The sequence below is a fragment of the Ranitomeya imitator genome, chromosome 3 (genome assembly GCF_032444005.1).
Source record: "Ranitomeya imitator isolate aRanImi1 chromosome 3, aRanImi1.pri, whole genome shotgun sequence".
Taxonomy (NCBI): Eukaryota; Metazoa; Chordata; class Amphibia; order Anura; family Dendrobatidae; genus Ranitomeya; species Ranitomeya imitator.
In genome coordinates this window covers 797132526-797156721 of record NC_091284.1, presented here as the reverse complement: position 1 = coordinate 797156721, position 24196 = coordinate 797132526, and the positions used below count along the sequence as shown (strand labels likewise).

The window sequence follows — 24196 nt, the reverse complement described above, 5'->3', positions numbered from 1 at the left end:
TGAGGAGAATCTCTCTCCGGATGACTTGGTCCCATTCAAAAAGACTAAACGCCCTCCCTGGGTTTTTTGCCAATCACAAAAAGTTTGAGGGAATCTTCGCCAAACAGTGGGAGCACCTGGAAAAGCACTTCCCAGGCAGAAGGCCGTTGGATATTTTATATCCCTTTGGTCCTGATTTCCTTAGCAAATGGGCAGAAACCCTAGCTGTCGACCCCCCAGTCTCTCACCTGTCCACTAAGACGGTCCTATCACTTCCTGAGAATTCTTCCCTCAAGGACTCCACTGACAGGCATATCGAAGCTCTAGCCAAGTCCACCTTTGAGACTGCTGGCGCTTCTCTCTGCCCAGTCTTTGCTTCCACCTGGGTAGCCAAGTCGGTTTCCGCCTGGGCAAAACATCTTCAGCAGGGCATTTTGTCAACGGCCTCACCAGATGAGCTGGCTGATCTAGCGGATCTGATTGCCCATGCAGGTAAATATTTGCTCGCCGCGTCCCTCGATGCTGCCAGCTATTCTGCTTTGTTACCAGCAATATTGTAGAAGAATTCTCTGGCTCAAAGCCTGGAATGCGGACCCTATGTCCAAAAATTCCCTTACCAATCTTCCCTTTCAGGGCTCTTGTCTTTTTGAGTCTGAGCTAGATCAGCTCATCTCAGATGCCACTGGAGGTAAGAGTACCTCCCTTCCCCAGCCTAAACCTAAATGTCATTTTACAAGGAGACGTTCTCTTCAGTTTCGTCCCTATCGTCATTTCTCCTCCTTTGGAACCTCCTCTCAGCAAGGATCTCCTGCCGGGCGACACAGCAGGAAGCCGTTCTTCAAAAGAGCCCTGGCATGGCGCACTAAAAGTCGGTCTGCCAAATCCTCAGTGCCTGATCCAATAGATTCTCCTCGGCATCATGGGTCAACCCCACCAGGAATCCTCTCAGGGTGGGTGGTTGTTTTCCGCATTTCCAGGACGTACGGCTCTCCGTAGTCAATGATGTTTGGATCAGGGAAATCGTTATAGGATAGAGTATTCTTCTCTCCCACGCAGATGGGTTTTTTCATGTCCCGTCCTCCGGGGTTACAGCTCAGATTCCCAGCTTCTTCAATGCTATTGATTCTCTCCTCCAGACAGGGGTCATCAAACCTGCTCCCTTCCAGGAACGCTGCTTGGGTTTCTATTCCAACCTTTTTGTGGACCCAAAGAAGGATGGCTCACTCTGCCCAATCCTGGATCTCAAGCTTCTAAACAGGTGGGTGCCTTATCCGACACTTCTAAATGGAATCCCTTTGCTCGGTAGTTGCCTCAATGGAGCCTGAGGAATTCCTCTGCTCGGTGGACATTCAGGACGCTTATCTCCACATACCAATTTGCTCAACACATGAGAAGTTTCTGCGCTTGGAGGTCCAGGGGGAGCACTATCAGATCACAGCTCTAAGGGTACCGTCACACAGTGGCATTTTGATCGCTACGACGGCACGATTCGTGACGTTCCAGCGATATATCCGTGACGTTCCAGCGATCTCGCTGTGTGACACACTCCTGCGATCAGGGACCCCGCTGAGAATCGTACGTCGTAGCAGATCGTTTGAAACTTTCTTTCGTCGTCTAGTGTCCCGCTGTGGCGGCATGATCGCATGGTGTAACAAAGGTGTGCACGATATTGTATACGATGTGCGCATAGTAACCAACGGCTTCTACATCGCACATACGTCATGAAATTATCGCTCCAGCGTCGTACATTGCAAAGTGTGACAGCAGTCTACGACGCTGGAGCGATATTGTTACGATGCTGGAGCGTCACGGATCGTGCCGTCGTAGCGATCAAAATGCCACTGTGTGACGGTACCCTAACTTTCAAACTGGCCACTGCCTCCAGAGTGTTCACAAAGTTTATGGCGACTGTCATGGCCATTCTTCGCTCCCAGAGATTGTAGACTGTTCAGAAAGCCTTCAAGTCACCCTGGACACTCTTACCCTTCTAGCCTAGGTAATCAACAGTGCCTAGTTTTCCTACACATGTTGTTCAATACCCCCCGCACCTGAGACTTTCCCCAGAGGAGAAGATTTCGGCACTCAGTCTGGGGATTCAGTCCCTAAGACGCCTAGCTAATCGACTCTGCATGAGAGTTCTAGAGAAGATGATTGCCGAGATGGAAGAGGTGCCTTTCACACAATTCCATACCCATCCCCTCCAGTTGGCCCCTTCTGTCAGCTTGGGACAAGATGTCTTCCCTGGATCGCCCCAAACTCATGCCTCTCCGAGTGAGGCAGTCCCTGGCATGGTGGAGTCTCTCCCCCTCCATTAGGAACAGGAGATTATTTCTTCCCCACCGCTGGCAAGTTGTCACGACAGACACCAGTCTCCTCAGATGGGGAGCGATCTTCCTTCATCACACAGTCCAGGGTAGCTGGAACTCTTGGAATGCCTCCCTTCCCATCAATCTACTGGAAAAAGAGCCATCTACCTCTCTCTTCTCCAGCTGCAGGACCTTCTGTCAGACCGACCAAACCGAATTCAATCCAACAATGCCATGACAGTAGCACACATAAACCACCAGGGCAGGACTTGCAGCGAGTCCGTCATGCCAGAGGTATCATGGATTCTGGCTTGGGCCAAACGATGAGTGCCAGCGATCTCAGCGGTTCACATTGCAGACGTGGACAACTGGGCCGCCGACTTCCTAAGTCGCCAAGGCCTCTCATCAGACGAATGGTCCCTCAACCCATCTTGTATTCAAACATATCTGCCAGAGGTGGGGCACTCCTGATGTCAATCTGATGGCATTTCAAATTGATTACAAGGTACCTAGGTTGGTGGCCAGGTCTCGCGACCCTCTGGTGATCAATCGGTTATGACGCCCTGGTCATTCCATGGTCTCAGTTTCGATTTCCGTACCTTTCTCCACCCCTTCCCCTGATCCACAGACTTGTCAAGAAGATCAAGGCAGAAGGGATTCCAATCATTCTGGTGGCCCCAGACTGGCCCAGAAAAGCCTAGTACGCAGTTAGTCAACCTGATAGCAGATGTTGCTTGAAAGCTCCCAGACAGACCAAACCTACTCGCTCAGGGTCCCCTCTTCCACCAGAATTCTCAGTCTCTTAATTTAATGGCATGGCGCAGTGGCTAGCACAGCAGCCTTGCAGCGCTGGAGTCCTGGGTTCACGCCCCACTAAGGACAACATCTGCAAAGAGTTTGTATGTTCTCTCCGTGTTTGCGTGGGTTTCCTCCGGGTTCTCCGGTTTCCTCCCACATTCCAAAGACATACTGATAGGGAATTTAGATTGTGAGCCCCAACGGGGACAGCGGTGATAATGTTTGCAACCTGTAAAGCGCTGCGGAATATGTTAGCGCTATATAAAAATAAAGATTATTATTATTATTATGGCTGTTGAAGCCGCAGTCCTGAGGAAAGCAGGCTTCTATCCCCAGGTCATTCATACGAGGTGAGAAAAACCCTTGTCTTCAAGCATTTATCATCAGTCCTGGAAGGTCTTTTTTCGATGGTGTGAAGATAGACACACAGCTCCCATGTTTTTTTCTCTTCCATCTATTATGACATTTTTGCAATCAAGACAAGAGTCCGGTTTGTCTTTTAGCACCCTCAAGGGCACTCTCAATCCTGTTTCATTAGAGTTTGGCCTCTCGCCCCCAGGTCAGGACCTTCCTTCAGGGAGTTGCTCATTTAGCACCACCATATTGTCCCCCCCCCCGTTGACTTAAATCTTAATTTGACTTAAACCTTGAGGGTATGTGCACACGTCAGGATTTCTTGCAGAAATTTTCCTGACAAAAACTGGACATTTCTGCCAGAAATCCGCATGCGTTTTTACCGCGATTTTGACGCGTTTTTGGTGTGTTTTTTGTGCGTTTTTTCCCAAATGCATGGAATTGCGGGAAAAACGCAAAAAATCCGCCAAAATAATGAACATGCTCATTTTTTTACCGCTATGCGTTTTTTTCGCGGAAAAAAACACATCCATGTGCACATAACATGCAGAATGCATTCTAAATGATAGAATGCATAATGTATGCGTTTTTAATGAGTTTTTATAGCGTTTTTACCGCGAAAAACCGTGGAAAAACCTGAACGTGTGCACATAGCCTAAATCTAATTTTGAGCTTTCTTCAGGGATCCCCCTGTGAGCTCATACAGGATATTTTCTATTCTTTGCTCTCCTGGAAGGTTGCCTTTTTAGTTGCGATCACTTCCATTAGACAGGTCTCAGAATTAGCATCTCTCTCTTGCGACTCCCCTTCTTTTCCTTTACCAGGGCAATGTGGTCCTCCATCCAGTGCATTCCTTCCTTCCTAAGGTGGTATCCTCATGCCATATCAATGAAGATATTATCCTTCCCCTCCTTCTACCCATCACCCATCCATCCCCTGGAAAGGTCTCTTCACAAACTGGACCTAGTCAGAGTAATCCGTTTCTACCTCTCAAGGACAGCATTCTTTAGACTATCGGACTCCTTCGCCAGAAGGAACTCCATGCCTCCAAGTCTACTATCGCCCGTTGGATCCGATCAGCTATTCTGGAGGCTTATCGTATGAAAGACAGACCACCCCCTCCCGGTATGAGGGCCCACTCTACAAGGGCGGTAGGGGCCTTCTGGTCCGGATGCAACCAGGCTTCTGCAACCCAGCTTTGCATGGCCGCTACATGGTCATCTCTTCATACATTTGCAAGATTCTATAGGATACATACATATGCCTCAGTCTACGTGATCGCCCGTTGCCCGACCTGATTTGAGCAAGATATTCTGTTCCCTCCCTTGGGACTGCTTTAGGACATCAAATGGTTACCTGTGTCCCCAAATGAAGGGATAAATAAAGAAGAATTTTGGTACTCACCATAAAATCTCTTTCTTGGAGCCTTCATTGGGAGAGACAGCACCCACCCTTAGTTGTTTTTTTTTGTGCCCATGTTGGGCTTAACAGACTATTCGGCCTTTTCATAGTTGTGGTTTGTTGTTGCTTCTCCTGCTGCTTTTTTCACTGGCAAGCTTTATGCTGGAGGGTGGATGTACACAGCTGAGGAGGAGCCAACTCTTTTTTTGGCTAGTCTAAGCCTACTAGAGACAGCAGCATACACCAATGGTATTCTGTGTCTCCCAATGAAGGCTCAAAGTAACAGATTTTACGGTATCAAAAATCCTTATTTTGAAGCTATAACTTATTTATTTTTCAATTCACATTGATTTTTCTGCAGAATTGTTTAGTTTTTAATGGCACCATTCACTTTACCATACAATAACAAAAATGCCAAGTACAGCAAACTTGCAATGAAGAAAAAAAAAAATTGCCTTTTTTTGTTTTTGTTTTTGAGGCAGATTGTGGGGTCAAAATAATTTGGCAGAATAATTCTCCAGCCCACTACAATTTCTGAGATACCAAATTCCTACAATTATTTTTTTTTTATTGGTGGAAAAAAAAACATTCTGAAGCTTGCAAATTTCTGAGACCCATTGTCTTTATTAAATATTCCCGTCGATGGAGCAGTCAAATAAAGCCTTGTTTTCGTGGGGCGAGCTAACGTTTTTTAATGGCAACCATGCTCGAACCATTTAAATGCCACGGTAAAAGGCTGACTGCAGCCTTTAAGAGGTTAACAGCAGCAAAAGGTGCCAGACCCGATCCCCGCTGTTAGAGACAGACGCTGTATAAGGCCACGTTCACACATTCAGTATTCCATCAGTATTTTATTTGTAAGCCAAAACCAGGAGTGGGTGAAAAATACAGAAGTGGTGACGTGATTCTATTGTACTTTTCCTCTGATTGTTCTATTCATAGTTTTGGCTGAAAAACACTGATGTAAAAAAACTGACCAAATACCGAACAAAGCCGGCGTCTGCCATGAGTGGCGTGGGTGCAGACGGCAACTTTAGACATCAATATTAAAAGGAGTTGACTGTGATGAGAGAACACCTTTAAAATGCGATAATGATAATATCAATGGAATATATTCTGACCATGCAATGATCGTGGTCCGTGTACAGTTAAAAAAAGCGTCCAGTTCCTAGTATGTTGGGGCACACGGACTAATCCCTGGAAGAATTAGAGGATCACACATTTTTGTGCAGTTTGCCTTTTATTATTTTTATAGTATTAGTAATTTATTTTTATATCACTATTGTCAATAGGGAGAAAAATGCGAAAATTTCTTTGAGAATTGATACAATTGCTACAAATTAAACACAACCGGTTTACAGTAGATATAAAGCAAACATACGATATACAGCTAATATATAAGGGACTAATGTGTTACTGGCTTTCCCAATCTCAGAGGTCACAAAACAATCGAAGAACATAATCTCACCTTTTCAATGGCTTGAAACAAACCAAGGAAATGAGCCGCCCTTTCTCTGACACCAGGGTTACCCCGACTTTCTGCGATTTCGGCCCAGAACTGAAATTCATCTGATGGAGTTAGAATTCCTGCAAAACAAAGTGAAATCTACTAAATAATTGTCTATGGTCCACTTCCGTCTGTTTGTCTGTCTGTCACGGAAATCCTGCGTCGCTGATTGGTTGCGGCCTCTGGCCGCGACCAATCAGCGACGGGCACAGTCCGGCTGCGAATTGGCTCCTCCCTACTACTCTGCAGTCAGTGCCCACATAGCGTTAACCGGACTGCCTTACACCGCGGCATTACGCTGCCATTAACCCTCTGTGTGACCAGCTTTTTACTATTGTGCTGTGCTATATACTACGGGGCTGTGCTATATACTACGTAGGCTGTGTAATATACTGCGTGGCTGTGCAATATACTACGTGGCTCTGCTACATACTATGTGGGCTGTGCTACATACTACGTGGGCTGTGCAATATACTACGTGGCTGTGCTATATACTACGTGGCTGTGGTATATACTACGTGGCTGTGGTATATACTACGTGGCTGTGCTATATACTATGTGGCTGTGCTATATACTACGTGGCTGTGCTATATACTACGTGGCTGTGCTATATACTACGTGGCTGTGCTATATACTACGTGGCTGTGCTATATACTACGTGGCTGTGCTATATACTACGTGGCTGTGCTATATACTACGTGGCTGTGCTATATACTACGTGGCTGTGCTATATACTACGTGGCTGTGCTATATACTACGTGGCTGTGCTATATACTGCGTGGCTGTGCAATATACTGCGTGGCTGTGCAATATACTACGTGGCTGGGCAATATACTACGTGGCTGGGCAATATACTACGTGGCTGGGAAATATACTACGTGGCTGGGCAATATACTACGTGGCTGGGAAATATACTACGTGGCTGGGCAATATACTACGTGGCTGGGCAATATACTACGTGGCTGGGCAATATACTACGTGGCTGTGCAACATACTGCGTGGGCTGTGCAATATGAAAAAGACCTGGGTGTATGGGTGGATGACAAACTCATATTCAGTGGCCAGTGTCAGGCAGCTGCTACAAAGGCAAATAAAATAATGGGATGCATTAAAAGAGGCATAGATGCTCATGAGGAGAACATAATTTTACCTCTATACAAGTCACTAGTTCGACCACACTTAGAATACTGTGCACAGTTCTGGTCTCCGGTGTATAAGAAAGACATAGCTGAACTAGAGCGGGTGCAGAGAAGAGCGACCAAGGTTATTAGAGGACTGGGGGGTCTGCAATACCAAGATAGGTTATTACACTTGGGGCTATTTAGTTTGGAAAAACGAAGACTAAGGGGTGATCTTATGTTAATGTATAAATATATGAGGGGACAGTACAAAGACCTTTCTGATGATCTTTTTAATCATAGACCTGAGACAGGGACAAGGGGGCATCCTCTGCGTTTGGAGGAAAAACGGTTTAAGCATAATAGACGCGGATTCATGGGTTTTTTTTTGCCTTCCTCTGGATCAACATGTTAGGGCGTGTTAGGTTAGGCTATGGGTTGAACTAGATGGACTTAAGTCTTCCTTCAACCTTAATAACTATGTAATAACTATGTAATATACGTGGCTCTGCAATATACTACGTGGGCATGCAATATACTACGTGGGCGTGCAATATACTACATGGCTGTGCAATATACTACGTGGGCTGTGCTACATACTATATGGCTGGGCAATATACTACGTGGCTGCTATATACTACGTGGGCTGTACAATACACTAACTGGCTGTGCAATATACTACGTGGACTTTGCAATATACTACATGGCTGTGCCATATACTACGTGGCTGTGTAATATACTGCGTGGGCTGTGCTATATACTACGTGGCTGTGTAATATACTACATGAGCTGTGTTATATGCTACGTGGGCTGTTATATGCTACGTGGGCTGTTATATGCTACGTGGCTGTGCTATATACGTCGCTGGCTGCAAACAATCAGCGACAAGCGCAGTCCAGCCGCGAATTGGCGCGGGATTTGAACCACGCTTCGCTAATTGGTTGCGCCCGGCAAACCGAATCCTGTTTATTCATTGTATTATTCTAAAATCTTCATAAATAAACAACATACATATTCTAGAATACCCGATGTGTTAGAATCGGGCCACCATCTAGTGATTTATACGCTGCATTCACCGCAGCAGGATAGCTCATCAATAAAGAAAACGCTGCGCATTAGCACTCACGGAGTTTATATATGCATTTTTTTTTAACTAACCATAACCCACCTTGCAGGTCATCTTCTCCTCCAGTCCTCGGGCTGCCTCTGCTAGTGACGGTCCTCCTCCGTAGCACACTGCCCAGCCCGGCCTCCAAGTCACTAAGCAATGTCTGAAGTTTAGGGTCACACTCCTTACTCCATTTCTCATCCTTAATAAATTAGAGAGCAGAAAGAAATAAATATTCTGGGGTGTTAGGTACTTAATGTTTTTTGATCAAAGAGCGCTAAAGCCATCCAACCACGTCAAGGTGAACCCAACTATGGATGTTCCCTAACCACTATATGTCCTACCTCTCCATGTGAGGTGTATGTGACTGCGACCAGAGCGCAGCACCCCTATCCTTCCACCTTTTCTATACAAAGTTTTAATTGCGAGCTTCGCCTGGTTTCCTTTTCACTCCCATTCAGATGAAACTGGTTTGGCACATGGAGAGGTAGGACATATAGTGGTTAGGGACCATGCACAGTTTGGTACACCTTGACGTGGTTGGATGGCTTTTGTGTTTTTTTTTTATCAAAAAACACACTTTTAACTTTTACAGCAGTATTGGAGTTTATGTATTCATTAGTCTCAGTGTGCAGACCAGGGCTGTGGAGCAGGAGCCCATTTTGGTGGAGTCGGTGTCATGGAAATTGATGATTCGGAGATTTGGCTTACCGACTCCACAGCCCTGGTGCAGACGCATCGTGTATGTGAACGTGAGGTGTAGTCTCCAAATAAGATGCAAAACCTTGGCCGAGTTATTCTTACAGTAGGTGGCAATTCTCCATCATTAAATGGTTTTCTCGCATTTATTTTGGTATTGCTTCTGTATGGATCTGTCTGCTACTCACCTTCAGTAATAATGGAGCAAATATTTTCCGGACCGCCTGGTACAGCGTATTAATAGGAGAGTCCAACATGGAGGAAACTAGGACGTTTTCATGAAGGTTGTCTTCAGTGATGACTTCTGGTCTGATTTTAAAGAACACAAGAACCTTCTCCTTGGTATCTCCAGGTTCAACCTGCAGGGAAAGAAGCAGAAACACATCAGCATAAAGTGATAACACCGTATTCTGCACCATGGCTGTTACCTGCCCTATAGATCCGGAATGGCCGATCCTCCGCATATACAGTCAGAAGTGAAAAAAAAGAAGGTATTAAAGGTTTCTGATGACCGATCACCAATTTATCAACACAATAAAGAACTTTTATTGACATTCTCAGACACCACAATGGAAGAAAAAGCACATTATCTTCCCTACAAGGTCAAATTCATGGGGGGGGGGGGGGGGCACAGCCCAGGTTCCTCCTCCATCCATGGAGGGGAGGGGCACAGACCAGGATCCCTCTCCGTCCATGAAGGGGGCAGAGCCCAGGTTTCCCCTCCGTCCATGGGGGCACAGCCCAGGATCCTACCCCGGCGTCCATAGAGGGGCGCAGCCCAGGATCCCTCTCCGTCCATGAAGGGGGCAGAGCCCAGGTTTCCCCTCCGTCCATGGGGTCACAGCCCAGGATCCCCCTCCGTCCATGGAGGGGCGCAGCCCAGGATCCCCCTCCGTGCATGTGGGGGGGGGGGGGGGGAGAGCCCAGGTTCCCCCTCCGTACATAAGGGGTGGGGACAGAGCACAGGTTCTCCCTCCGTCCATGGGGGGGACAGAGCACAGGTTCCCCCTCCGTCCATGGGGGACAGCACAGGATCCCCCTCCGTCCATGGGGGGCACAGCCAAGGATCCCCCTCCGTTCATGGGGAGGGCACAGCCCAGGTTCCCCCTCCATCCATGGAAGGCGCAGCCCAGGATCCCCCTGAGTCCATGGTAGGCAGAGCCCAGGATCCTCCTCCGTCCATGGGGGGGGCAGAGCCCAGGATCCCCCTCTGTCCATGGGGGGGGCAGAGCCCAAGTTCCCCCCTCCGTCCATGGAGGGTACAGCCCAGGATCCCCCTCCGTCCATGGGGGGGGGCAGAGCCCAAGTTCCCCCCTCCGTCCATGGAGGGTACAGCCCAGGATCCCCCTCCGTCCATGGGGTGGGGACAGAGCCCAGGTTCCCCCTCCATCCATGGGGTGGGGACAGAGCCCAGGTTTCCCCTCCATCCATGGGGTGGGGACAGAGCCCAGGTTCCCCCTCCATCCATGGGGGGGACAGAGCCCAGGTTCCCCCTCCATCCATGGGGTGGGGACAGAGCCCAGGTTCCCCCTCCATCCATGGGGGGGACAGAGCCCAGGTTCCCCCTCCATCCATGGGAGGGGACAGAGCCCAGGTTCCCCCTCCGTCCATGGGGTGGGGACAGAGCCCAGGTTCCCCCTCCGTCCATAGGGGGGGGGGGACACAGCCAGGTTCACCCTCCGTCCATAGGGGGGGGGGACACAGCCAGGTTCCCCCTCCGTCCATGGGGGTAGCACAGGATCCCCCTCCATCCATGGGGGCACAGCCCAGGTTCCCCTCTCCATCCACGGAAGGCACAGCCCAGGATCCCCCTCCGTCCATGAGGGGGCAGAGCCCAGGTTTCCCATTCGTCCAAGGGGGGCAGAGCCCAAGTTCCCCCCTCCGTCCATGAGGGGCACAGCCCAGGATCCCCCTCCGTCCATGGGGGGCACAGCCCAGGATCCCCCTCCGTCCATGGGGGCACAGCCCAGGATCCCCCTCCGTCCATGAGGGGCACAGCCCAGGATCCCCCTCCGTCCATGGGAGGCACAGCCCAGGATCCACCTCCGTCCATGGGGGGGCACAGCCCAGGATCCACCTCCATCCATGGGAGGAACAGCCCAGGATCCCTCTCCGTCTATGGGGGCACAGCCCAGGATCCCCCTCCATCCATGGAGGCACAGCCCACGATCCCCCTTCATCCTTGGGGGCACAGCCCAGGATCCCCCTCCATCCATGGGGGCACAGCCCAGGATCCCCCTCCATCCATGGGGGCACAGCCCACGATCCCCCTTCATCCATGGGGGCACAGCCCAGGATCCACCTCCATCGATGGGGGGCAAACCCCAGGATCCGCCTCCGTCCATGGGGGCACAGCCCAGGATCCCGCTCCGTCCATGGGGGCACAGCCCACGATCCCTCTCCGTCCATGGGAGCACAGCCCAGGATCCCCCTCCATCCATGGGAGCACAGCCCAGGATCCCCCTCCATCCATGGGGGGGGACAGAGCCCAGGTTCCCCTCCATCCATGGGGGGCACAGCCCAGGATCCCCCTCCATCCATGGGGGGCACAGCCCAGGATCCCCCTCCATCCATGGGGGGCACAGCCCAGGATCCCCCTCCATCCATGGGGGGGGACAGAGCCCAGGTTCCACCCTCCGTCTATGGGGGACAGAGCCCAGGTTCCCCTCAATCTATGGGGGGCAGGTGACCCCTAATTCTACAGTAGATTATCAGGAGCCCTGTGTGTGGGCTGAGCCATTGGTGGCCCCTGGGGTAGCAGTGAGGACCCCTGTACCTCACGCACCTTATTAGTGAGCAGCACCCGGGCCCCGGCCCTCCTCGCCGACAGGGTAAATTCATTGCCATCATCCAGAAAGCGGTCCAGCTCCGCACAGCCCGGCGGCCGCTCTCCGGACAGCCCGAAGTAGTTGTGCACAGTGCTGAGGATGAACTCCTTCCTCCGGTCCTCTGCAGCCGGCAGCGGCATCTCCCCCGCTCTACAGCCCGGCGACCGGACGCTTCTTACAGGGAGACAAGAGGTTGTTGAAGAGTCGCTACCATAGCAACGAAAGATCGGGCCGCGACTGCCTCTGCCAACATGGCGGCGACGTCAAGACGCGCACGCGCACTGGACGCGTAGACGGCGCGCACGTAAAGAGGGGAGGAAATAATGAGGATGAGAGAGATGAGACAGAGTCCTTCTCCCCAACAGTGCAGCTCAGCTCGCCTCCCCCTGGGGACCCAGTGTGGCCTCCATGGCGGCAGGGAGTCACCAGACTTTCCTAATCTAGACACCAGGAGTTAGCTTCAGGCCATAGCAATTTATTTTCTAAAAATAAAAAAATTCCAAAAAATATTACAATTAAAGGGACACTGTCACCTGAATTTGGAGGGAACAATCTTCAGCCATGGAGGCGGGGTTTTTGATTCACCCTTTCCTTACCCGCTGGCTGCAATATTGGATTGAAGTTCATTCTCTGTCCTCCGTAGTACACGCCTGCACAAGGTAATCTTGCATTGCGCAGGCGTGTACTATGGAGGACAGAGAATGAACTTCAATCCAATATTGCAGCCAGCGGGTGAGGAAAGGGTGAATCAAAAACCCCGCCTCCATGGCTGAAGATTGTTCCCTCCAAATTCAGGTGACTGTCCCTTTAAATCCTCTAAATGAACGAATGTGCCCCCAGGGCCTCATAACGGGAGCGTCCGCCCCACGGTAGTCACTATCCCACGGTAGTCACCGCCCCACGGTAGTCACTGTCCCACGGTAGTCACCGCCCCACGGTAGTCACTATCCCACGGTAGTCACCGCCCCACGGTAGTCACTGTCCCACGGTAGTCACCGCCCCACGGTAGTCACTATCCCACGGTAGTCACTGTCCCACGGTAGTCACCGCCCCACGGTAGTCACTATCCCATGGTAGTCACCGCCCCACGGTAGTCACCGTCCCACGGTAGTAACTGTCCCATGGTAGTCACCGTCCCACGGTAGTCACTGTTCTACGGTAGTCACTGCTCCACGGTAGTCACCGCCCCACGGTAGTCACTGTCCTACGGTAGTCACGGCCACACGATAGTCACCGTCCCACGGTAGTCACCATCCCACGGTAGTCATTGTCCTACAGTAGTCACCGCCCCACGGTAGTCACTGTCCCTCGTAGTCACCGCCCCACGGTAGTCACCGCCCCATGGTAGTAACTGTCCCACGGTAGTCACCGACCCACAGCAGTCACCGCCCCACGGTAGTCACTGTCCCACGTTAGTCACCGACCCACAGTAGTCACCGCCCCACGGTAGTTACCACCCCATGGTAGTCATCGACCCACGGTAGTCCCCACCCCACAGTAGTCACCATCCCACGGTAGTCACTGACCTACGGTAGTCGCCGCCCCGCGGTAGTCACCGACCCACGGTAGTCACTGACCCACGGTAGTTACTGTCCCACGTTAGTCACTGTCCCATGGTAGTCACCGATCCACGGTAGTCGCCGCCCCGCGGTAGTCACCAACCCACTGTAGTCACTGTCCCACGGTAGTCACTGTCCCACGGTAGTCACTGTCCCACAGTAGTCGCCGCCCCGCGGTAGTCACCGACCCACGGTAGTCACTGACCCACGGTAGTTACTGTCCCACGTTAGTCACTGTCCCACGGTAGTCACGATCCACGGTAGTCGCCGCCCCGCGGTAGTCACCGACCCACAGTAGTCACTGTCCCACGGTAGTCACCGACCAACAGTAGTCACTGTCCCACGGTAGTCACTGTCCCAGTGCATGTGACCGATTTCCCACACAGACATGGTGTTCATGTGGGAAAAGCCTCACAGATAAGAGTTGGATAGGAGGCACACACAGGCGCAATATGGAAAGCTGTGGTTAAAGGGGTTGTCAAGCCCTTAAAGTTCAGTGGGGGTCCAACCGCTGTGACCTGCACTGGGAATTCTTATCTCCATTACCAGATAGGCAGAATATGTCCGACCACAACTCCATTCACTCTCCAAGGGGCAACTGAATGAAGCCCAGCGCAGCGCTCAACAGACTTATAGGGAACGAACAGCACGACAGTTCTACAAGTGCAGTGCTGCTCCAATGTGTCAGGGATAACATTTCCCCGTTCTCAGTAGTCGGACCCCCACAATCAATAAATTATCACCTATCCAGTGGAAAGATTTTAACTTGTTTTCACTGGTCAACCCCTTTAACAGTTTTAACTACTTAAAGGGGTTGCTCATGGTGTATCTTCAGAAGCGCACCACTCCACAGCCTCCTGCTTTGTCAGGATAGTGAGCTCCTAAAGATTTGTGGTTCAGACTAGTGGCTTGGTGTAAGGCTGGAGGTTGGGACTGGTGGCTTGGTGTAAGATTGGTGGCTCGGACTGGTGGCTTGGTGTAAGGCTGGGGGTTGGGACTGGTGGCTTGGTGTAAGATTGGTGGCTCAGACTGGTGGCTTGGTGTAAGGCTGGAGGTTGGGACTGGTGGCTTGGTGTAAGATTTGTGGTTCAGACTGGTGGCTTGGTGTAAGGCTGGAGGTTGGGACTGGTGGCTTGGTGTAAGATTGGTGGTTCGGACTGGTGGCTTGGTGTAAGGCTGGTGGCTTGGTGTAAGATTTGTGGTTCAGACTAGTGGCTTGGTGTAAGGCTGGGGGTTGGGACTGGTGGCTTGGTGTAAGATTGGTGGCTCAGACTGGTGGCTTGGTGTAAGGCTGGAGGTTGGGACTGGTGGCTTGGTGTAAGATTGGTGGCTCAGACTGGTGGCTTGGTGTAAGGCTGGAGGTTGGGACTGGTGGCTTGGTGTAAGATTGGTGGTTCGGACTGGTGGCTTGGTGTAAGGCTGGTGGCTTGGTGTAAGATTGGTGGCTCAGACTGGTGGCTTGGTGTAAGATTGGTGGCTCGGACTGGTGGCTTGGTGTAAGATTGGTGGCTCGGACTAGTGGCTTAGTGTAAGGAAGGCAGTTCGGACTGGTGGCTTGGTGTACGACTGGCAGTTTGGACTAGTGGCTTGGTGTAAGGAAGGCAGTTTGGACTAGTGGCTTGGTGTAAGGAAGGCAGTTCGGACTAGTAGCTTGGTGTAAGACTGGAAGCTTGGACTAGTGGCTTGGTGTAAGATTGGTGGTTCGGACTACTGGCTTGGTGTAAGATAAGAAAGCTCTAAAGTATAGTGCCGCACACTCTTCACCTAGGTAACCAGCCACAATCAGACTGCAGTGGTGGGCAGTAACCCTTTACAGATCTGCAATTATTTTATCATGCTGATTCGGGATGCTGTAAATGGCTCCGATATTTCGATCATGGGGACCTATATTAATCTTTGAGTGTGTGTGAAACATTGGTTTCCGATGCGCACTCACAGAGACAATGTAGAAGATGGAGTTCTCTATCTTCTCCACACCTGTAGATGAAACTCCAATTACAGTCAGATCAAACTCTGAAAGAGATTGATCCGAGTGTCAGTCGCATAATTGGCCCCAATTATTTTGCCAGCATGAGCAAGCCCTGACAATGAGAGCCAATTCTTTGAGTAGACTATCAAGGCTGGATCGGTGGAGGAGCGACCTCTGGGATCCCCACAATGCGGAGGCCGATGCTCTCCTCCTTTATGTCTAGGTGCAGCAGCAGGTTCATATACCAGTTCTTCCCATTCATGTCAATGAGACATCAATGCTCTCCCTTTTCTGCTCCATGAAGAACTAGTAAGTAGGGATGAGCAAACCGGAAATTAAAGGTTCGTGGTTCGAACCGCACAGTTAGTGTCCTGTGCTAAATGCTGAATACTGATATCTCACGCAGGTCTGTTTTAATGTTCGGTGTTTCAAGGGAAGACCGGGAGAAGAGAGAGAATTTTCCAGCTCAAAACTTCGGGCCGTCATTGTTTTCAATGGTGTTCGGGTTCTGGTTTAGGTTCAGGTAAAGTTCTGGGACCCGAACCAAAGTTTGGAATAATGTTTGGTCAAACCTGAACTTCCACGCTCATCCCTACTGGTAATTCATGGAGAGGGTTGTAGGTGTAAGGAGTGGGCTTAGAAATCTGAGCACACAATGAAGGTGTCGGCAGCCTCTCACCTTCTTCTAAGGACGCGTTCACACCCTCAGTATGTTACATCAGTATTTGTAAACCAAAACCCGGAGTGGGTGCAAACTACAAAAGTGGTGATGGCTTTCTATTATACTTTTCCACTGATTGTTCCACTCCTGCTGTTGTCTCATAAATACTGATCAAATACTGAACATGTGAGCGTGGCCTAACAGGAGCAACAGCAAGCTTCAGTTAGTGCTATTTAACCACTTAAAGGGAACCTGTCACCCCGTTTTTTGAGATTGAGCTATAAATACTGTTAAATAGGGCCTGCGCTGTGTGTTCCTATAGTGTATGTAGCGTACCCCGATTCCCCACCTATGCTGAGAAATAACTTACCAAAGTCGCCGTTTTCGCCTGTCAATCAGGCTGGTCAGGTCGGGAGGGCGTGGTGACATCGCTGATTCTTCCTCAGCTTTACGTTGGTGGCGTAGTGGCGTAGTGGTGAACAAGCAGCGCGCGATCTGCGCTGTCATCCCTTTCGTCGGTGGGGGCGGCCATCTTCCTGGGGCCGCGCGTGCGCAGATCGAGTGCTCTGCTGCACGGGGCTTCAGGAAAATGGCCGCGGGATGCCGCGCGTGCGCATTAGAGATCGCGGCGGCCATTTTCCCAAAGCCGAGTTTGCATATCGGCTTTGGGAAAATGGCCGCCGCGATCTCTAATGCGCACGCGCGGCATCCCGCGGCTATTTTCCTGAAGCCCCGTGCAGCAGAGCACTCGATCTGCGCACGCGCGGCCCCAGGAAGATGGCCGCCCCCACCGACGAAAGGGATGACAGCGCAGATCGCGCGCTGCTTGTTCACCACTACGCCACCAACGTAAAGCTGAGGAAGAACCAGCGATGTCACCACGCCCTCCCGACCTGACCAGCCTGATTGACAGGCGAAACGGCGACTTTGGAAAGTTATTTCTCAGCATAGGTGGGGAATCGGGGTACACTACATACACTATAGTAACACACAGCGCAGGCCCTATTTAACAGTATTTATAGCTCAATCTCAAAAAACGGGGTGACAGGTTCCCTTTAAATGCCAATGGAAATCTCTTAGGCCTCTTTCACACATCCGTGTCTCCGGTTCGTGTGGTGACAGTTTTCACACGTACCGGAGACACTGACACACATAGACCCATTCAAATGAATTGGTCTGTGCACGTCAGTGTGTTTCCATGGACTGCGAGTCCGTGTGCCCCAAACATAGACATGTCTGATTTTTACCGTCAACACGGGCGGGAAACTGTCCCGCACATGTGCACACGGAGAACACAAATTGATGTAATCCATGTGACACGCATCGGCATCGGGGAAGAAGAGCTACAGTAAGCGCTGTTCCCCCGCGCCGGGTGCTGAAGACAACACCTAATTCCACGGAAGCCCTCGATCTCCTGTAATAAAAGTAGGATAAAAAAACAATATACCGTCACTCTGTCCCACACCGTAATCCATGTCTGGGGGTTAAATAGCTTTCAACCTAGATGGTGCCACGATGCGACCGTCCAGGCTGAGAACCACTGGTGAATGAGATGGCGAGAATGCAGCATAATTCACCAGCGGTGACATCATCACTGGCATTTTCCCACGGTCCTGAGATCACTGCAGTTCAGCCCGACCTCGATGATGTCACCACTGGTCAATGATGCTGCGCTCTCAGCATCTCATTCACCAGTGGTTCTCAGCCTGGACAGTCGCATCGTGGCACCGTCCAGGTTGAAAACTATTTAGCCCCCAGACATGGATTACAGCGTGGGACACGATGAACAGGTATGGCATGTATGTTGTTTTATTATTTTACTTTTATTACAGGAGATTGAGGGCTTTGGGGGAAATAGGCAAGGTCGTAAGTATGGTTTAATTGAGATTATTAAAGGAGTCTGTGTCATTTTTTCAATTAAAGGACTTTGTTCTTGCTGTGTGTTTATTTACATATAACTATAGGATTAGTAATGGATAGGTGTCTTATAGACGCATTTCCATTACTAATCCATGGGCTTGATGTCACTCACTGGACAATACAAAGGTGACATCAACCCCACAGCCACCGCTACAGACCAAGTGGGAAGAGCCAGGCAAAGCACCAGAATTGGTGCATCTAATAGATGCGCCTTTTCTGGGCAGCTGCGGGCTGCTGTTTTTAGGCTGGGGGGAAGCAATATTCATGGCCCCTTACCAGTCTGAGAGTACCAGCCCAGAGCTGTGAGCTTTAGCAAGGCTGGTTGTCAAAATGGGGGGACCCAATACCGTGTTTTTAAATTATTTATTTAAATAATTAACAAAACAGCTTGGGGACCCCTCTATTCTTGATAACCAACCTTGCTGAAGCTGATAGCTGAGGGTTGCAGCCCCCAGCTGTGAGTTATTCCTGGTTGGTTCAAGAAAATAGGGGGGAACCCACGTCGGGTTTTTCATTCATTTCGTTATATCGCAGGCGGCGGTTGAGGAATACCCCGATCATCCGCTCCAGCTGTCACTGTTATTAGCGGCAGCAGGTGTCGAATAATAGGTGTAAGAGTCCCAAAAGCCTCCACCTGCTGTCATCGTTCTGACTTTAATATAACTCTCATGATTCTGTTCTGCTCGCACCGATCTCCGGCAGAGCAGGGGAGAATAATGAGAGCCGTCTTCAGCACCCGGCGCGGGGGAACAGCGCTTAATGTAGCGCTTCTTCCCCAGCGGCCGTCCGTGTGGTACTGATGCGGCAGACGGGTGGCACACGGTTGCCACACGCGTTCCGCAAGTATTACATTCACAACAGATGGACAGACAGACATGGATATCTCTGGTACCGGTTTTTCTAGTACTGGAAATATCAGGACATGTGAAAGAAGTCTTAGGCTGTGTGTCCACAATCAAGAATAGCAGTGTTTTGGACGCAGTGTATTTTTGCTGCGTTCTACATTAGCAATCGTGTTTTAGAAGTATGCGGATTTACTGCATACGTGATCTCAGGGTGCCAACGAGTTGCCATGGTAGCCGGGGCCCCGCTGAAGACCCCCATTGCCGTCATACTGTTTTAGTGCTCCTGTAAGGCCCCTTTCACAGATCAGTTTTTTTGCTGTCAGTCACAATCCGTTGGCTCGACGGATCCATCCAAATTGTGAAAAACTGATGTGATGGATTTGTTTTTTCAATGGATCCGACTAGGAGATCTGGCTAATTGAATCCTAAGTAAATTGGAGCATGCTCAGTTAAAAAAGACAGAATCCGGCGCCCATAGGCTCCCACTTGAGCACACGACTGACGGCGACGGAACCGTCACTGTCCGATTTTTCACCGTACACAAAAAGACGTTACTTTGTCCGTTGTCACCGGGCGCCGGTCAAATAATTTTCGACGGGCCTGGCGAACGACGGATGAAACGTGAGGCCATCCATCGCAAATACAAGTCTACGAGGAAAAAAACGGATCCGACAGCATCAGTCGCCGGATCCATTTTTTTTTTTTTCAAAATTCGACGGATTGCGACCGATAGCAAAAAACTGATGTGTGAAAGGGGCCTAAAGGAGATTGTTAATTTTCCTACAATCCGCAGGTTCACGTCCTGTGTGGGAGCTAAAAAAGGGAAAATATATTAAAAAAAAATAATTCTTCATCCAAAATGAACAAATTAAAAAAATGAACATAAATAATCAGAATTACCGGGTGCAATTTATTACAATCTAATGGTTTTTAACCCATAAAGATGACCATTGTGGGGGAAAAAAAAATCAAATCGACAGAATTGCTATTTTATATTTTTTTTGGTCAATGCATGTTAAAAGAAAAAAAAAAACAATAAAAAGAGGTTGAAATGTGAAACGTTCCCCCGCTATATAGCCGGCGAGAATGGCAGCGCGGGGGAAAAAAATAGAAAAAAAAAGGGAGAAAAACATTTTCGGGTCTTGGGGGGAAAAACAGCGACAAAAACAAACAACAAAGATGAGAATTTTTTTTTAACCATTAAAAAAAAAAAAAAAAAAACAACAATGGTGTCAATCACAAAACACAAACCCTGATATAAAAAGAAATATGGCTCCTGGAAGAAGGGGGGGGATGAAAAAAAAGGGCAAAGATGATAAAATGTCTGAATCTTAAAGGGGTTAATCAGTGGAGGGAGATGATGGAGCCTGGGGGGCCCTAATACTGCAGCCCCCTATAAGGGCAGCCAGGCTTAGTGACAGCTGGTCGCCATGGAAACCCCCGCAGTGACAGAGCGGCTGACGCAGCGTGCAGGGAGGAGGCGGCGCGGTGACCACGCTCGGCCCCTGGGCGCACATGATAGGACGGCGCTCGGCGTGACGTCATCAGCGCTGCGACGCTCTCTCCTAGCTCGGCCGGTCAGTGAAGCGGTTGCGCTCCCGCCTGGGCTGCAGCACGAGCCGGGGCTGACAGGTAACAATGGCGGCCGGTGGTCCTGGGGATGGAGGGAGCTCCGGGGGGCACCGGGGAGACGGACGGGACCGGGGTATGTGTGTGTGACAGGCACTGGTACACCGTGTCTACAGCCATGGCTGCCCCATTACACTGCAGGTATATACACCACACTGTGGAAGGGGCATTTAAAGGGGGTTTCCACCTTACAGGGCTTCTCGTTTTGTTTTTTTTTCATCCATGTATATTTTGGGGGCACTTAAGTCATTTTTGTAATTGGATTTCATTAGAAATGTTGCACTGTTTTCCTTCTATAATGTCCATTGCCGACTGCAGAATGAGTTCCCTCAGGATCTGTCAGCGAGCTCCTGCCTCCCTGTAACGCCTGTATCTGTCCCCGAGCTCCCCTCAGCCATCTACCTATCCATCTGTAAAGTTAATGTGCAGGAGAGTTATAAAAAAAACTTGAAAGAGCCGAAAGGTGCGATGTTATTGATGAAAATAAATTAAAAAATAAATATATATATATATAATATTAATTATACACACACCAAATGCATGTTTTAGAACAATAAATAATACTGCCCGGCTGTTGAATCGAGTCCAGACCTGCTGGGGTTTTGGTTGCATTCAGCCATCGATGGCGGCACAGACTTTCTTTATTTTCCTCCCTTGTATAGCGCCATTGCTTCCCAGATATTATAACCTCTGTCCCCATCGGGGCTCACACTCTAAGCTTTAATGGAAATCATGTGAAGTTGGAATTTGCTCGTACAGTGTCTGCATGGGTGCAGGCTCCTGCGATGCTTGCAGTAGAGAAGGTGGAGGCGGCTGCTGCTCTTCCACGTCTGGAGCTGCAGGAAAATGCTGCCATTGTTTTGGACCAGCACCTTTAAATAATGGGTGGCCCCTCCTTCAATTTTGAATCCGGCGCACTGTGTGCAGGGGATTCCGCGCACGCAGCCTGGATGGCCGCTGACTTCACCGGCGCGCTGCGTCAGCGGTCCATGCCAGATGTCTCCAGCGTCCCGCGCATGCGCAGTCCCGGGCAGCCTGCTATCTGGCACACTCGGTCTCCGGACGCCAGATCCTACAGCGTCCTCCATGTGCAGACCAGTAGTGTGTCTTGGCGCACATCGCTGGGAATCCATTCCTCAGCGCGCGCAGACCCAGAACCCGTGCAGGCAGGGGACGTTTTACAAAGAGGTCTCCTCCCGCATGGCGCTGCGCCAGCCTCCTGGCCGGCATTCTCCCACGGACGGCATCCCGATCTCCTGGACACCCTCCTGGGTAAGTGTACTGCTTGCTTCTGTAGGCTTCCACAAGGACAGGAAACCGAACTGATGCGGAGGAGAGGTGCCTCCGTTTTATTCAGTAGGTTTCCTGTCCTGGTGGGCGGATACCCTCTCAGGTGGTGCTGTCATGTGCTCTGTAAAATCCCGTTAGCAGTAAGTAAGGCTACGTTCACATTAGCGTTGCGCGCCGCTGCGTCGGCGACGCAACGCACGACGCACGCAAAAATGCGTGCAAACGCACGCAAAAACGCTGCGTTTTGCGACGCGTGCGTCGTTTTTTGACGAAAATCGGACGCAAGAAAAATGCAACTTGTTGCATTTTCTTGCGTCCGACGCTAGCGTCAAAAACGACGCACATGTCGGAAAACGCAACGCGAAAAACGCATGCGTCCCCCATGTTAAACATAGGGGCGCATGACGCGTGCGTCGCCGCTGCGTTTCCCGACACTGCGTCGGTAAACGCTAATGTGAACGTAGCCTAACTTAGACTTTTTTCCTTTACACGGTTTAATGGTTAATTCAAAGCCCAAATTGCGCCGTGGAATAGTTATGCAACAGCAAGTCTGACATTTCTTGGTTGCTGCATAGCCAATATAGCCTTAGCCTAATATATAGCCTTAGCCTAATCTCAGCTCCTCGCCCCGCGAAATAATGTCTAAATCCACTTCATATCTCCAAAAAAATAACAGCTCCGACCCCTGAAGGCCGGACCCCACTAGGTCCCTGAGTCCTGTGCTCTCTGCGGTGAGGCATTCACAGCAGGTCCTGTGCGTTTCTCGGTGCGGCCTCCATGAATTGCTTCTTGCAGTACGGTACACGGGTGCAAGATCAAACTGAGATGTGGGATATTTGGCGATGCCGTATTTCGCGGATTATAAGACGCACCCCAAGTTTTTGAGGAGAAAAATAGGGGGAAAAAAGTTATTTTAATAAAATTGTGGTGCTTCTTATAATCCATGTGTCTTATTGCTTACCGGGGGTGGTGACTGCGGTGAAGCGGGGTCCCAGGGTCACTGCTGGAGGAGACAGGAGTGGAGAATTGCTGCAGGCCACAGGCTGGGATGAGGGGGTGTTCAGTGGTGCGGGGGCTCTGCCGACATTTTGTGAAAGCTCAGAGCCCCCGTACTTACATGGTTTACTATGCGGTGGACTCCGAGAAAATGGCTGCCTGGGGCAGCGCATGCGTAGATGGAGATCTCAGCGCTGAGGTCTCATGTGCCGAGATCTCCATCTGCGCAAGCGCCGCCCCCCGGTAGCCATTTTCCCGGAGTTCACCGCACAAAATGTCGGCAGAGCCCCTGCACCACCGAACACCCGCAGCGGTGCACATCCGATCAACCCCTCATCCCAGCCTGCAGCAGCGCTCCACTCTTGCCTCCTCCAGCAGTGACTCTGTGACCCTGCTCCACCGTGGCTGGTAAGGTATATCCGAAATAGAAGACGCACCCCCATTTTCCCCAGAACTTTTTTGTAAAAAAAAAAAAAATGCATCTTATAATCCAAAAAATACAGCAAGTCATCAGCTTGTACTTTGTCCGGTTCCTGTTCTGCAGTGCGGCATAGCGCTATAGGGAGGGGTGCATGGTCTATACAGCGTTGTGTAGGTGGTACCTGACGCATCCACAAGGCGTGACTCGTTAGACCAGGCCGAATTCTCCCACGGTCTCGTTCTGCAGCTATTGGAGGCTCTTTTGTCGGTGGACAGGGGTCGTCCCCGTATACAGTGAGCAGTGGTTTTCTGCGGGTTCCGATATCTTTCTCTCATAGCCAGCAGTGACGTTTTGATCACTTGATGATGCTTTTATCCTTTTTTATATGAAACCTGATGGGCTATCCTCCACCCTTCCATCAATGAGCCTTGGTTTTCCTTCCTTGGACCACTTTCTGCCTCAGAATCCAGTTTTTGGAAATTCTGTTTCCAAGTAGTCTACAATTTTTCCCCTTTCATGAAAGTTGTTCAGACCCTGGCACCTGCCCACTTTTTTTTTTTTTTTTCCCCCAGATGCTTTTTTCCTTATCTTACATGAATGCCGTAACAACCAATCAGATTGCACCTTTTGTTTTTGCCTCTTATATACCCAAACGCATACAGCCAAATTACTGAAAAGACAGCAGTCGAGACTGGAAAGCGATACGACTGGTGACTACGCCATTGCCAGACTACAAAGTCAGAAGGGAGGAAGTTTGGGGAGGGCTGGATCAGTTTACTGACCATTTCCGATAGCATTTAGTAGACTT

The 24196-nt window shown here is 50.2% G+C and overlaps 2 protein-coding genes across 2 annotated transcripts in view; one reads left to right on the top strand and one right to left on the bottom strand.

The window, feature by feature from the left end:
- Positions 1–12357, bottom strand: part of DYNC2H1 (dynein cytoplasmic 2 heavy chain 1) — a 552714-nt gene extending 540357 nt beyond the window's left edge. Inside the window, exons 1-4 of the mRNA XM_069759211.1 lie at positions 12056–12357; positions 9459–9629; positions 8632–8773; positions 6307–6425 (exon numbers count right to left, since the gene is read on the bottom strand). Coding sequence (XP_069615312.1) covers positions 6307–6425; positions 8632–8773; positions 9459–9629; positions 12056–12238 — 615 coding nt within the window. The 5' untranslated portion in view covers positions 12239–12357. The remainder of the gene's footprint in view (positions 1–6306; positions 6426–8631; positions 8774–9458; positions 9630–12055) is intronic.
- Positions 12358–20582: 8225 nt separating this feature from the next.
- Positions 20583–24196, top strand: part of DCUN1D5 (defective in cullin neddylation 1 domain containing 5) — a 31358-nt gene continuing 27744 nt past the window's right edge. The window contains exon 1 of the mRNA XM_069759210.1: positions 20583–20684. The gene's annotated coding sequence lies outside the window, so the exon portion shown is untranslated. The remainder of the gene's footprint in view (positions 20685–24196) is intronic.